This window comes from Nomascus leucogenys, chromosome 12 (assembly GCF_006542625.1).
Source record: "Nomascus leucogenys isolate Asia chromosome 12, Asia_NLE_v1, whole genome shotgun sequence".
NCBI lineage: Eukaryota > Metazoa > Chordata > Mammalia > Primates > Hylobatidae > Nomascus > Nomascus leucogenys.
In genome coordinates this window covers 60,223,131-60,238,357 of record NC_044392.1, presented here as the reverse complement: position 1 = coordinate 60,238,357, position 15,227 = coordinate 60,223,131, and the positions used below count along the sequence as shown (strand labels likewise).

At 41.2% G+C, this 15,227-nt stretch overlaps 1 protein-coding gene across 2 annotated transcripts in view; it reads right to left on the bottom strand.

Moving 5' to 3' along the window:
* Window positions 1–15,227, bottom strand: part of CASQ2 (calsequestrin 2) — a 69,632-nt gene that overhangs the window by 37,190 nt on the left and 17,215 nt on the right. Inside the window, exons 2-4 of one of the 2 annotated variants that reach the window (XM_030824779.1) lie at window positions 7,593–7,677; window positions 3,504–3,604; window positions 976–1,087 (exon numbers count right to left, since the gene is read on the bottom strand). In XM_030824779.1, coding sequence (XP_030680639.1) covers window positions 976–1,087; window positions 3,504–3,604; window positions 7,593–7,677 — 298 coding nt within the window. The remainder of the gene's footprint in view (window positions 1–975; window positions 1,088–3,503; window positions 3,605–7,592; window positions 7,678–15,227) is intronic. The other variant, XM_030824780.1, reaches the window with a different exon arrangement.

The window sequence follows — 15,227 nt, the reverse complement described above, 5'->3', positions numbered from 1 at the left end:
TTTTAATGAAGCAAATGAAAAGAGAGTTAAGTTGGGGCATGGGAGACAGAAAATGAATGGGTTGTTGATGAGGTGACTAAGGATGCTAGTGGGCAGACTGGTTAAAGAAATGGGTTTTCAAACAATTTCAGAATATTTTGGGGTTCCCAGAAATAGTCATAAGCAGCCCACATTTGCACTTCCTACTTGTATGAATGCTCCCAGAGTTATGCTCACCCCCTCCAATGCTGTTCCTCTCTCCAAGGCTGAGATACCAGAAAAAAGCCTACCTTATTGGGGCCATGCTGCCAAAGCAGTTTTTAAATATGTACAGTACTCAAGTGCTTACTTCTCCTGGTCCCTTCTGCCTGCTCTTCCTGACTCACCCCCACCACCCTCTCATCCCTATAGGGCTGTGGTGATGTTATCACAGGTCCTGTGTCCACCCAAAACCTGGTCACAAAGCTTTCAAAGGGAATATGCCCAAGGGTGTGGCTGCACTATGACAGGCAGCCTGGGTGGTCAGCTGTGGGCTTGGCCAGTGATTTTTCACATTCTGTAGCCACTGCTAAGCCCATTCCTACCCCAATTTTCCACTCATGCTTTCCAATTGACTGCAAAGCTCTCCAGCTGGTGACCATAGGAGCTGCCAATGCCAGGGAGACAGCCCATTGCTTGTCCCATTGTAGGGGAGAATCCTACTGGGAGGTGGGTAGGCAGGAAAAGTGGAGAAGGGCTTTTCTCTCTTTTGTAGAACACTCAGCCTGCTTTAAAGCCAGAGAACCTGGCCCCACCTTAATATTCTTTCAGCTTTCCTGACTGTTTTGTACAGTTTTTGCACATGTACTCCACTGTGTTAGGCTCAGGAAGAATTCTAACTTCTTTTCTACCCAGCAAAAGAGGTGCTGAAGACCCATCCTCTTTTGGAGTAACCTGACATACCTTGTTTGGAATCTAGCTTTTAGAATGATCGGCTGGGGTTGGCAGACAACTTACATTCTGAGTCCTCACTCTTGAAAAAGCCAATGAGTTTGATGTAGTCCTCAATGCGTTCGAAGGCTTGGACTTCCAGTTTGCTGCTGATGATCTCCACTGGGTCTTCAATTAGCTGAAATGCCACACACACACACACACACACACACACACACGTTCAAACAAGAGATTTCCTTCTTCACTGGGGAAACAGAGTGCATTGGAGGGAAGTTGTAGTGGACTTTGTGGTTGGTGCCTCAAATATCTATTCCATTCTCCCCACAATCCCCCAGTGAGCATACCAGCAGTACCTTCTGAAGAATAGACCTTAACTCAAAGAGTGAGATGATTGGTGGGGGCAACCTATTCCTTTTGCCAGTTTTAAAAAGCATTTATTTTTAATTGTAGATTGACAAATTATAGTTATATGTATTTATTGGATGTAAAGTGTTGCTATGATCTATAAATATGTGAAATAATTAAATCAAGCTAATTAACCTATCCATCACCTCTAATACTCATCATTTTTTTGTGGTGAGAACATTTGAAATTTACTCTTTTAGTGATTTTGAAATGTGTAATACATATTATTTACTATATTCACCATGCTGTACAATATATCTCAAAGAACAAAATCTTATTCCTCCTGTCTAATTGAGGCTTTGCACCTTTTGATCATCATCTCTCCATTCCCACCACCCCCACCCCCATCCAGCCTCTGGTAACTACTCTCTGCTTCTTTAAATTCTCATGTTCTAGATTCCACATATACTAAGTGAGAACATGTGGTATTAGTCTTTCTGTGACCAGCTTATTTCACTTAGCATAATGTTCTCCAATTCCATCTGTATGGTTGCAAATGGTAGTTCTTTTTTTTTTTTTTTTTACAGCTGAATAGTATTCCCTTGTGTATATAGCACATTTTCTTTTTTTGTTTTTTGTTTTTTTTGAGACAGAGTCTTGCTCTGTTGCCCAGGCTGGAGTACAGCATGATCTAGGCTCACTGCAAACTCTGCCTCCCAGGTTCACACCATTCTCCTGCCTCAGCCTCCCAAGTAGCTGGGACTACAGGTGCCCACCACCATGCCTGGTTAATTTTTTTGATTTTTGTATTTTTAGTAGAGACGGGGTTTCACCGTGTGAGCCAGGATGGTCTCAATTCGATCTCCTGACTTTGTGATCCACCCACCTCGGCCACCCAAAGTGTTGAGATTACAGGCGTGAGCCACCGCGCCCCGCCGTATACCACATTTTCTTTATCCAGTCATCTGCTGATGGACATTTAGGTAGATTTTATAACTTCCCCTGCCAGTTATTGATTCAGGAATGGGCAAGTAACTGGCCCAATAAGGACAGATTTGCTGAAGGCTTTGGGAAAAGTTCTTCACTCTTAAAAGGGCAATGGGAAGCCAAATTTGTTTTTCTATCATGAAATATGAATGAAGAAATGTAATGTATTCATTCCTACTGTTGGCCATCTTATAGCTAACGTGAGAATAGTCAGCTTGAGGACACAAGCAACATACTGAAAACACAGTTATCTGTGATTTACAGAGAAAAATGGAGCCAGTGTCTGGATTCGATCAAGTCTAAAGTCTCCTCTAACTGGAGCCTTCTACGTAGTAAGTCACTCACATTGTTTATTGTTTGAAGCAGTTAGTCTTATTTCCAAAAGCCTCCTCCTAGCTGATAAAGCTGGGGCAGCACCATGCTGTCCCAGAGTTGTTCTGTCACCCCTCTCAAGTTTTTTAGGGCTTGTGGGAGTGAGTCAATGAGATGGCCAAGCACAGTGGGTCATGAGATGGCACTTTTTTTTGGTAAAAGGTAGCTTCCAACTCACTTCTGACCTTCCCTCTGGTTTTTGACACGTAGAGAAAGAACAATAGACCACTGGGTACTGGCTGGTAGATAAGGAATCATCGGCATGGATGCTCAATGCTAGGTTCTTCATCTGTGCAAGAATATGTGTTCAAAGCATTGAACTTCACAGTGGTTATTGAAAGCGTGAGTTTATCTATGGATGAAATATTTTTATAATGTTTGTTCCTATGTTTGTCTAAGCATATGGATATGAGGGTGTGCTATATCCATGGCTGAAAAAGTGTGATATTGGGGGGCTGTTTAGCTCTGCCACTTCTCTATGTTGCTCTGAGGGTAGCTAACTCAGGGTGACCTGGCTGATTGGTACTCCCATCCCTCCTCTCTCTTCAGGTGGCTGGTTAGCCCCCTCACTCCCCACATTCCCCAGCTCCTCTTCAGCAGCAGTGGAGCAAAGCCAAGGAGATTTCAATAGATGTCTATGTATAACTGGTAACAGAATTAGCATATTACTACTACATGGCCCCCAACAGTTTCTAGGGTAACTTAAAGATCACCTTCCCAGTAGAGTAGACAGTGCAATAATATAGGTGCTCCTTAGTTTTTTGTGAATTCTGAAAAACCTGTCACAGATGAGGCCAGGTTCTCCAGCTTGTCCCTTCTTTGGGATTCTATCTTTCCCTAAATTTGAGCAGAGGCAGCTCCATGCAGGGTCACTGTGTATAAATGCTTACATCCAAGAGGAACTCCACCAAGACATCAGCTGCAAACTCGCCATCAAACTCTATTGTGCGATCACCCTTAAGAATATACAGGCTTCCTTCTTCATCAAAACCTGTAAGAAACAAAGAGACCCACAGAGAAGGTCATCCTGACGTAGGAAGAGCGATTGCATTGGCTGAGGTCTGGCTCAGGGTTTCTGGGTGACAGTGGGGTCAGGATTAGTGGAACTAGCATTAACCCAAGAAGCAGTTGCCTTGAAATAACACTTTTGAAGAGCTCCTGAAGTGGACATTTAATTGGAAATAGTCAAGAACAATTCCAGCTGGATTTTGACTTAAAAGAAAAGTCTATTCTCCACCCCACCACTTCTTTAGTTTTCCAAAAATACAGCTGATCCCATGTCATTCTCCTTATCAAAGAATTGTAATGGCCACTGCCCACCTGACTCCTTAGCCTTGCGTTAAACTCCCTCCAAAATCTGTTTCCAAATCTATCCCTTTCATTCTCCCTTGGGTAGACCTGTACTCCGTTGAGAACTGCTCTCTTGTCCCTTGTGTGACTCCCTTCACTTCCTGCCCGCATGCTTGTATGAAAAGGTGAGTAAAGGAAAAGTCATTGAGCATTATTCTCTAGACTTAGTTGTTCTTGTTCCCCCTGCCTGGAATGACCTCCATCTTGGTTAGCTTCTTCAGGTCTCAGCTTAGGATTCATTTTTCTTAAGAAAGGTCACTTCAATCTCACTGAGCTCATGCCATTATTGATCTTTCTTCAGCTCAATTTATAGATCTTCACTATCACAGTGAGTTCTCTGAGGGTAGGATCATTGTCTTCTTGGTATCCCAGTGCCTTGTACAGAGCCTGTGTACATCAGCAACCCATTAATACATGTGGCCAGGATGGACAGTTTGCTTTCCTGTTCCAGTTGAATCTCACACGTCTTCTTTATCCAGTTGGCTGGTAGATGTTGCAAGGACAGGCTCAGCGTCTTCTTATTTTGCTGCCCTTTAGCACCCTTGGTCTGATGTGTACCGTAACAAATGCTTGTTGGAAAAATGCGTTTTCCTCCTTAGGAATGTTAAATAACCAAAGCTGGCATTTAGTCCAATTGCATGGCATCCTTAATTCCTTAGATTGTTGTAAAACTCTATTAGCTGGAGAAAGTTTTCTCCAAATGAACTCTTCTGCAGAACCTCCAGGGACAGGAAGGCTGGACTGCTGCCTGCTGTGTCCCAAGGCATGCATGAGGTATAAGGAGCCTCTGGCACATGGGCGGGAAATGGTGGAGGCACCATTTGTAAATCAAAAGGAGCAATGTGCCAGGTATTCTTTTTGTTTGTTTGTTTTTTGAGACAAGATCTCCCTTTGTCACCCAGGCTGGAGTGCAGGGCCATGATCATGGCTCCTGCCTCAGCCTCCTGAATAGCTGAGACTACAGGCATGTGCTACGATGCTGGCTAATTTTTCATATATATATGCGTATATGAAAAATTATATATTTTTTATGTATATGAAAAATTCTATATTTTTTATATATATGAAAAATTATACATTTTATATATATACACACACACATATTACAAGCATGAGACACCGTGTCTGGCCCTGCCAGATTTTCTTGATATCAATGATGGCCAAGCTCAAAAGGTGCCCTAGGGAACATTGGCCAGTGTCCTGCTGTTGGATTTTGTCTTGAGCAAAACCACAGTAAGAAGGCTACTGTAATTGTTCAGGCACAGCTTGATAGAGGCCAAAATAAGGCAAATGGAAGAGGAATGAAGATGAAGGAGCAGGTTCACAAAATACCTCCACTGTCCTATAAACCCCCAGGGATCAAATAACCAGAAGGAACCTGCCCCAACTCTTCCAAACTGAGCTTGTTTCAGAGTATCAAGCCCCATCATATTCCTTGCTAGTCTATTTTTATGTATACTTGCCCAGCTTGTCCACCCAAAATTTTTAGATCACTGGGACACTAGTATTTTTCTCTAACTAAATTTGCTGGAAATTCTCCCAAATTCAACTTCTCATTAAACCAATGGGAAGGCATCAAGAGACTTCTGGGGGAGGAGACAGAACTCATTAAACTGTTTGTTTGTTTGTTTGTTTTGAGATGGAGTCTCGCTCTGTCCCCCCGGCTGGAGTACAGTGGTGTGATCTCGGCTCACTGCAAGCTCTGCCTCCTGGGTTCAAGCCATTCTCCTGCCTCAGCCTCTCGAGTAGCTGGGACTACAGGTGCCCGCCACCATGCCCGGCTAATTTTTTTGTATTTTTAGTAGAGATGGGGTTTCACCGTGTTAGCCAGGATGGTCTCGATTTCCTGACCTTGTGATCTGCCCGCCTCGGCCTCCCAAAGTGCTGGGATTACACTGAGCCCAGCCATTGAACTGTTTTTGACTCTAGGGAAAGAGTTTAACATATTTTGCTCCCATACTCAAGGGAGAAAAATATCCCTCAATATGTCTCCAGGGAAAGAGACATCCCAAGCATTCTTTATTTTTATTTATTTATTTATTTATTTATTTATTTATTTATTTATTTATTCATTCATTCATTCATTTGAGACAGAATCTCACTTTGCTGCCCAGGCTGGAGTTCAGTGGCACAATCATGCAGGCAGAAGTCACGGCAATCTTGACCTCCCTGGCTCAAGCCATTCTCTCATCCCAGCCTCCCAAGTAGCTGGCACTACAGGCACACGCCATCATGCCCAGCTAATTTTTAAAGTTTTTGTAGAGATGAGGTTTTGCTATGTTGCCCAAGCTGGTCTCAAACTCCTGGGCTCAAGCAATCCTCCGCCCTTGGCCTCCCAAAGTGCCCAGACATTCTTAATAACTCATTATCATTGTATAGTCCTAAATAGTTTCCTATAATTTAAATCTTTTTTTAAAAAAGAGGCTGGTCTTCTTGAAAATAAAATAGAAAACAGTTGTCTGTAATTTTCCAGGATAATGGACTTTTATGTACCTGAAGGTATTTATTGAGCCACCACTAATCTCTTTTTTTTTTTTCTGCACTTACTACTCCTTTCTTCAAAGGTCCTGTTTTATAACCCGCTATTTTTTTAATAGCCATTCTTCACTGGTCATGCAGAAAGAGCCAAATGGGCAGTACATGTGTGTCAGTGTTTGAAAATCAGAGGAGCGGGCCGGGAGCTGTGGCTCACACCTGTAATCCCAGCATTTTGGGAGGCTGAGGCAGGCAGATCATTCGAGATCAGGAGTTCAACACCAGCCTGGACAACATGGTGAAACCCTGACTCTCCTAAAAATACAAAAAAAATGAACTAAGCATGGTGGCGTGTGACTGTAATCTCAGCTACTCTAGAGGCTGAGGCACAAGAATCACTTGAATCCAGAAGGCAGAGGTTGCAGTGAGCAGGAATCACACCACTGCACTCCAGCCTGGGTGACAGTGAGACCCTGTCTCAAAAAAAAAAAAAAAAAAAGAAAAGAAAAAGAAAACCAGAGGAACTACCTATATTCTCTCTCTTTGGGATTATAGGGTTGTGAATCCTGAAGTGCACTGCACTTAAGCATGACATATCGACACTAGAGAGTACAACTTCCATGTGCAGTCACTTAACCAGACCTCACCCACGTCCTCCCTCTCATCCTTGGTGATAGTGCCCAACTGGGATTTAGCCTTAAATTTAAAAAGCACTGTTACCCTGGCATTATTACTATTAATGCTGTCTTTTGTTGGCTGCTTCAGCTGCAAGGCAACGAAATAATGTGTGATGAAAGAAGAGAATTTTTAACTCTCTCAGAGAGATCACCACAGTGGTGAGATAAGAGAAGCTGGACATTTAGCTTGCTTTAGAAGCTGAAAATAAAAGCTTGACTCTTTAGCATCAGTTTCTCCAGGAAGAAACCCTCTTCATTGTACTGATACAACAATCTCTTACATGATTAATGTGAAACCATTCAATTCAGGCCTGTATTTGCTTTTACGAAACTCTTCTCCAACCAAAGATGAAGGTATGCAGGATCGTTTTATATATTTTAAAAGATAGTCCGCTTATGCAAGAATAATTGCAACTGTACTTTTGCAAGACACATTCGTTTCTTTCCCACATACAGTATCTCAAAAATCACACTTACCCAGTTTCTTGGCAAGCTTGGCTTCTCTCTTGGCATCCACCATCACAAAGCCTATAGCTTTATGTTCAAGGACCTGGGCCACAAGCTGAAGAAACAAATGGAAAGATGAGTGGTGTGCTAAGGGCAGAAAGATGGTAGAATATATTACAGGATTGCTATCCTCATGTATCAACGGAAGGGTTTCCTCTATACTTTCTGTTACTATGTGACCAAGTTGAGCAGCAGCAAAGGAAATGTATTCTTGACCCCTCAGGAGAAGGATGATTCAGGAGAATGCTGAGAATCAAGGAGGGAAAATCTGAGGAGCAGACCTAAGACAAAATTTGGAAGAATATATCCACTGTCACATACCAGTTTCTGCCCTTGGAGTAGATAAAACCTGGATCGGGAGAAAGAGGAATCAGGAAGGAAGCATGGGTGCCTGACAAGAGGCCCTGAGCCTTTCTCTAGCTGCCAAATGTACCTGGGGTAGAGTGGGAACACAAGAGGACCTAAGAATAAAGGAGGCCTATGTCCTCAATATCCAAGCATTGCCCTCAATTCCCCAACTCCTGGGCTTGTGAAGTAGGAATGCCCATTGGGTGAATAGACCTGAGATGTCTTCTCAAGGTTCCCTGAAGCACACTGAGACTAGTAGAGTATTGGGGGTCAGGGGTTCGGCTCCAAAGGCCAGGAGGATGCAGCAGTGTCCTAGTTGGACAGATAGCTGAAAACGTCTCTGGGTAGACACCGGCATAGATGGTGACACCAAGGACAAGATTGGCATTATGTTAAGCTTCCTGCAATGCAGATATGAGCAAGTAGGGAATACTTGCTTACTTCAGGACTGAGACCTAATTCTTGCCATCTGTTTGAACAGGGACTTGAAACAGAAACAGAATGGAGATGCTACCAGACAGATCATGAAATATTAATACTACTTTTTTTTAGTTAAACTTAAAAAAATGATAATTGTAGATTAACATGCAGTTGTGAGAAATAATGCAGAGAGATATACATTTTATCCAGTTTCCCTCAACAGTAACATCTTGCAAAACGGAGGTACCATGTTACAAACTGGATATTGACATTGATACAGTTAAGATACAGAACATTTCCATCACCAAAAGGATCCCTCTGTTGTCCTTCATGGTCACACCCACTGGTTCGTGTCCCCATCCCCTCTTTTACCCTGGGCAACCACTAATTTGTTCTCCATTCCTATAATTTTGTCATTTCAAGAATGTTATGTAAATGGAATTATATAGTATGTAACCTTTTGAGACTGACTTTTTTCACTCAGCATAATTATGTAGAGATTTGTCTAGGTTTTTGCATGTATCAATATGCTGGTTTTTTTTTTTATTGCTGAGTTGAATGTATGGTATGAATGTACCATAGTTTATTTAAAGGATATGTGGGTTGTTCCCAGTGATTGGCTAGTATGAATACAGCTGCTATAAACTTTTGTGTATAGGTTTTTGAGTTAAATATTAGTCTTAATTTCTCTGAGATAAATGTCTAATAGTACAATTGCTGGGTTGTATGGTAGTTACATGTTTAGTTTTTAAAGAAGCTGCCAAACTATTTTTCAGAGTAGCTGTATTATTTTACCTTCCCATGAGCAAGGTATGAATAATCCAGTTTTTCCACATCTTTGTCAGGACTTCATAGCATAACCATTTTTCGTTTTAGTCATTCTGACAGGTATGTAGTACTATCTCATTGCGGTTTTAATTTGCATTTTCCTACTGGCTAACAATGTTGAGCATTTTTAAATGTGCTGATTTGCCATATGTATGTTCTCTTTTATGAAATGCCTGTTCACACCTTTTGCTCATTTTTCAACTGGATTGCTTTTCGGTTGTTGAATTTTGAGAGTTTTTTAAATACCAGTCTTTTTTCAGATATATGCTTTACAAGTATTTTTTTTTTTACTCTGTATGTGTGTTATTTCATCTTCTTTTTTTATTTGGCAAATAATAATTCTACATATCCATAGGGTACCCAGTGATATTTTGATTCATATAATGTATAGTGATCAGATCAGGGTAATTAACATACCTATCATTTCAAGTATTTATCACTTTTTTGTGTTGAGAACATTCAATATCCTAATCATTTCATCTTCTTAACAGGATCTTTCACAGAACAAAAATTTTCAATTTTGATGAAGTCCAGTTGATCACTTTTTTCATTCATGGATTGTACTTTTGATGTTGAGTCCAAGAACTCTTTGTCTAGCCTCAGATCCTGAATTCTCCTATTTTTTCTAAAAGTTTTATAGTTTTTCATTTTACATTTAAGTTCGTGATTCACTTTGAGTCAAATTTAAGATAGGTTGAGGTTTTTCTTTTTTTGCCAATAGATGTCCAACTGTTCCAACATTTTTTGGTGAAAAGGCTGTCTTTCATCCAATCAATTGCTTTTGTACCTTTGTCAAAAATCAGTTGGCATATTCATGTGAGTCTATTTGTGGTTTCTCGATTCTGTTCCATTGCTCTATATGTCTGTTCCTCTACCAACACCACATAGTCTTGATTGCAGTAGCTAGGATCAAGTATATCTGAAAGCAGGTAGACTATCTCTTTTCACTTTATTCTTTTCTTTTTAAGTTGCTTTAACTATACTAGTCCTTTAGCATTTTTGTATAAACTTCAGAATAATCTTGTTTATACATACAAAAAAATCTTACTAGAATTTTGGTAGGAATCGCATTAAATCTGTGTATCAACTTGTGGAGAGTGACATATTTACTATGTTGAGTCTTCCAATTCATGAATATGGTATGTTTCTCCATTTATTTGATCTTCTTTGGTTTCTTTCATTAGCACTGCATAATTTTCAGCCTACAAGTCTTGCACACATTTTGTTAGATTTATATCTAATCAGTTAAATTATTTCAGCTACTGTAAATTGTATTGTATTTTTAATTTTTATGTCCATGTGTTTATTGCAAGTATATAGATATACAATTAATTTGTTTATGTTAATGCTAAACTCACTTATTAGTTCTAAGAGATTTTTGTTTTGTAGATTCCTTGAGATTTTTCTAGGTAGACAATTTTGTTACCTGCAAATAATTTCTTCTTTTTTAAGCTGCATGCCATTTTATTTCTTTATGTTTTCTTACTGCACTGGTGAGAACTTCTAGCACTATTTTGAATAAGAGTGGTGGTAAGAATGCCTTGTTTTCTTAAATTTTTTATTTGTTTGCCAGTCGTAGAGGTTTGTTCATTTTTCCTTTCCGTTCTATCAGTTTTTGCTTTGTATATTTTGCAGTTCTATTGTTTGGTCCAGACACATTTAGGATTTATTGTCTTCTTGATGGTTTGACCCTGAGTCTGTTTGGCTCTACAACTCATACTATAAATCCCTCTACTTTCTTTTCTATGTTTGTTTCTTTCATATCTTCTTAATTTTTATGTCTTTCTTTCATTTTTCCCAGTATCTGTGTCTTTTCCTGCAGAGTTCCTCTTATGAACATCTTGAGGTTTTTCTTTGCATATTCATTCTTCCCTCCCACACCTTTTCATCTGTTCCCAGCCTCTTTCTTTCTCACTGGCTTCTAACCATTTCCCTTCCTCGAAGAGCAAGGATTGTGAGCACCAGGAGCAGCTCCGAGGAGTACCTCTGGTGGTTGGGGACTGGGGGGTGGGAATGGAATGGCAGGTAACAAATGAGCCAAGCCCCACCCCCACCCCTCATTCAGTTTTCTCTTATTTCTTTTATTTTGGCTGGAACTAGGCAAAACTTGGGATGAAAGGCATCATCAGTGTTTACATATGACTCATCTTGAGATTTTCTGCAGTGCCCAAACAGACCAACCTTTCTGCAAATCACTTAGCTTCACTCTATTTCATTTAATCTGTTAGACAAGGCCATTTTTTAATGACTTTTCTGGTTTCCAACATAAGCCCCTGTGTTCTGTTTAGTGCTGTCAAAATCTTAAGTTAAATGCTCCCTTGTGTATCATTCAGAGTCAGTAATGATGGGACCTAATGGCTTTGTAGTATAGTAAGTTTCCTTACTCCTAGTACATGAGCCTCTGACAGTGGTTCTTAAACTTCAGCGTGCATAAGAATCACCCAGGGACTAAAGTGGGGCTTCCTGGGCCTCAGCACAAGAGAGTAGAAAATAGACCTGGGTGGGGCTCAGGAATCTACATTTTTATAAACCACACTACCACACCCCATTATTCTAACACAGCAGATCTCAAACCACACTCTGAAAAACACTGCTATAAATGATTGTCAGCACATCCAAAGTGATATGACACAGTGCTCTTCTAACCACTGGGCTCTTTAAGCCCCTCTACCTTTGGCATATGAGAGAAGTATTCATAATAGTAAGAATAACCAATGACATAAAATAAGAAATTAACTCTGAGAATTAAACAGATAATTTAACTCTGATCTCTCCTAGGTATGCACTACCATGTTTTATTTGGTTTTAGGTAGATCCAAATGTGTGCCTCTTGTAGGCATGTAAAGCATGGCCTTCTGGTTATCTTATGGATATTTATATGTGATTTTTGAAGATTTACGAGTGGCAGGTGCTATCTCAAATGAACTCGATTCTTTTTTCCTGATTCCCTGGTTAACTAAATACAGCCAATCACTGTCCTGTGCTATAGATGGAGAGACAGAGCAGGCAATAACACATGGGCCAGGATCCCATGCCTAGCTGAGACTTTCCCACCTCCTCTTTGGCTCCCTTTGTCAAAATCCCTCCAGAATTCCCATCTCTCTTGCCTCCCATGCTGATAAGACCCAAAGCCTGCCCACTTGAGTTCTGTGATCACTGCCATCAGTCCTAGCAAGTCTCCTTCATGGGAGCCAAGGGTGCCAGGTAGGTGACTCCTGACATGGCAGCCAGGAGCCTCTGCTGGGCTAGCGGGGCAGGCAGGAGTCTGTCTACCTCTCGTATTTGGCTTGGCCTTGCCTCCACCTTTGCTTTGGCCCTAAATCTCCAGCTCACGTGTTCCCTTCTCTCCTGCAGCCTAGTCTCACCGCATTCTCAGGTCGCTACCAGTCCTGGCCACCCTTGGCTGCAGAGCCCAGCTCCAGGTTCATCTTTCACCACATTCTCCTCTCTGGAACTCCAAAATCCCCTCACAAGGGCACAGTACTCTGGCACTTATTGTGTAGTGATTAGAGTTGTGTATAGTCTCTACATTGTGACTCTTTCCTCCATAAGAAGAAGGACCCTGTTTTGTGCTTCTTTTGTATCTTGCAGTTTCTTGGAGACACTCAGCATACTTGTGGATGAATGGGTGGATTGGTCCAAGTACTTCACAAGTTCAAGGGCCTTATGAGCCAAGGAGTTAGAGGCAATTGTCATCAAATACAGTGACAAAGAGTTCCATACATGAGAAAAAAAGGTAGAGTCAATATATCTCCTAAATTCCCAGAAAACTAGTACAGACTTTTCAGATAAGGATTGCAATTTTCTCCTGTTGATGTACAACTGTTTCTCTGCTGGTTTTGTTTGGTTGGTTAGTTACCTCTCAGATAGTGCATCCTAGCGAATGGGGTTGTCTCTTATCAGTTGGTTATATACAGCCTCTGGGCATTGGTCAGTGCTCATTCTTTCTAGAAACATTAGGATTTGTTTTAACCATTGCTGATTCTTTTGAGTACAAAAAACGTTTTTTAAAAGTTCTTTTAAGGTCCTTAAAGTTTTGTTTTGTTTTGTTTTGGGACCTGTTCTCACCCCTTTGCCCATGCTGCAGTGCAGTGGCACAATCACAGCTCACTGAAGCCTTGACCTCCCAGGTTTAAGCAATCCTCCCACCTCAGCCCCCTGAATAGCTGGGACTACAACCCTGCACCACCACACTTGGCTAATTTTCTAAGTTTTGTCGAGACAGGGTCTTGCTTTGTTGCCAGGGCTAGTCTTGAGCTCCTGGGCTCAAATAATCCTCCCACTTTGGCCTCCCAAAATGTTGGGATTACAGGCATGAGCCACTGCGCCCAGCCTAAAAAATTCTATTTAAATAATATGCATAATTCAATAGGAAAGAATTGGATATTTATAATATAGCTTTACTCTTGTTAAAAGATTGTATACTGTAGGTATTTATCGCACCACTGCTACCCCTGCAATGACAGGGTGGATCCAAGCAGATCTCATCTTCGAATGAATAAATGACTCATGGATACTATGTCCCAGTTTTTAAGTGCACAGGGCTTGGAATCAGAGACCTGGATTTTTGACTTGTCCACAAGCCTGTGCTGTGACTCCAGTGTAAAAAGTGGACAATACCAATATCTATTCAATGGGACTGTTTTGATGATTAACTGAAATAATGCATGTAAAGTGCTTGGCACAGTTCTTGGCATGCAGTAAGTGCTTAGTAAACATTAGATTTTCTTCTTAATATTATGACAGCTGGCTAGGGTTTTGGATTTTGTGCCGATTCAGAAATACCATAGTGTAAAGTATTGCAATGGAAAGAGAACGATTATTAATTGAGAACCTACTGTGTTAACAAAAATGTGTAAGACACATGTCAGCTCCAAGGACCTTGTGATTTAATGAGGTAGGAAATTCATTTAAAAAATAGCTCTAGGGCTGGGCTCGGTGGCTCATGCCTGTAATCCTAGCACTTTGGAAGGCCGAGGCAGGCGGATCATGAGGTCAGGAGATCGAGATCATCCTGGCTAACACAGTGAAACCCTGTCTCTGCTAAAAAAAATACAAAAAAATTAGCCAGGCGTGGTGGCAGGAGCCTGCAGTCCCAGCTACTTGGGAGGCTGAGGCAGGAGAATGGTGTGAACCCAGGAGGTGGAGCTTGCAGTGAGCCGAGATCATGCCACTGCACTCCAGCCTGGGCGACAGAGTGAGACTCCTTCTTAAAAAAAAAAAAATAGCTCTAGGTGCCACAAGAATAGGACAAAAAATAAGAGCTATGGAGACTGAGAGAGTTTGTGGGCTGGGAGGTCAAATCCTGCAGAGCCCAGTGGGCTGTGAGGAATACTGTGGATTAAATTTCCATGCACTCAGGATGAACCTAAATCCCTAACATGGCCAAGAATGTCCTGCACTCTTAGTTCCACCTGTCTTTCCAGCCTCATCTGGGGTCACCCTGTTTCTTACTTAATACAATTGTCTTCAGTTCCTCAAAACATCAAGCTTATTCCTGGCTCAGGTGTTTGCACAGTATCACCTCCTTTAGCTGTGCTCTCAAGGCTTAGGCCAGTTGAAGCTTCAGCTTCTGGCAGGGACACCTTGTTCTAATTCACACAAAGGCACCAACACATGCTCTGCTTCTACACACACCCTTCACTCCAAATAGAATTCCTTTTCCCCGACTGTTTGCTGGTTTCTACTTTCCTTGAAGTCTACATTTAAACATCAGTTCCTCAAAAGGCATTCCCTGACTCCCAATCTCAATTTTTCCCTTTTTACCCTTGATCATATCACCCCGTGCTTTTCCTTTGCAACCATTTCACAGCTGCAAGTGCACATTAATTTATATGAGTCTTTGCCTAGCAATTGTCTATGGTGTAGCCTGTAAGCTCTGTGTCCATGTCTGTTTTTCTTCCATGCTATCTCTAGCACCTAGCATAATACCTGAACAGATCAGATCTCAAAAATAAAAAATAAAAAAAATAAAACCAGTAGTTTCTTCAGTAAACGAATGAATGAAGA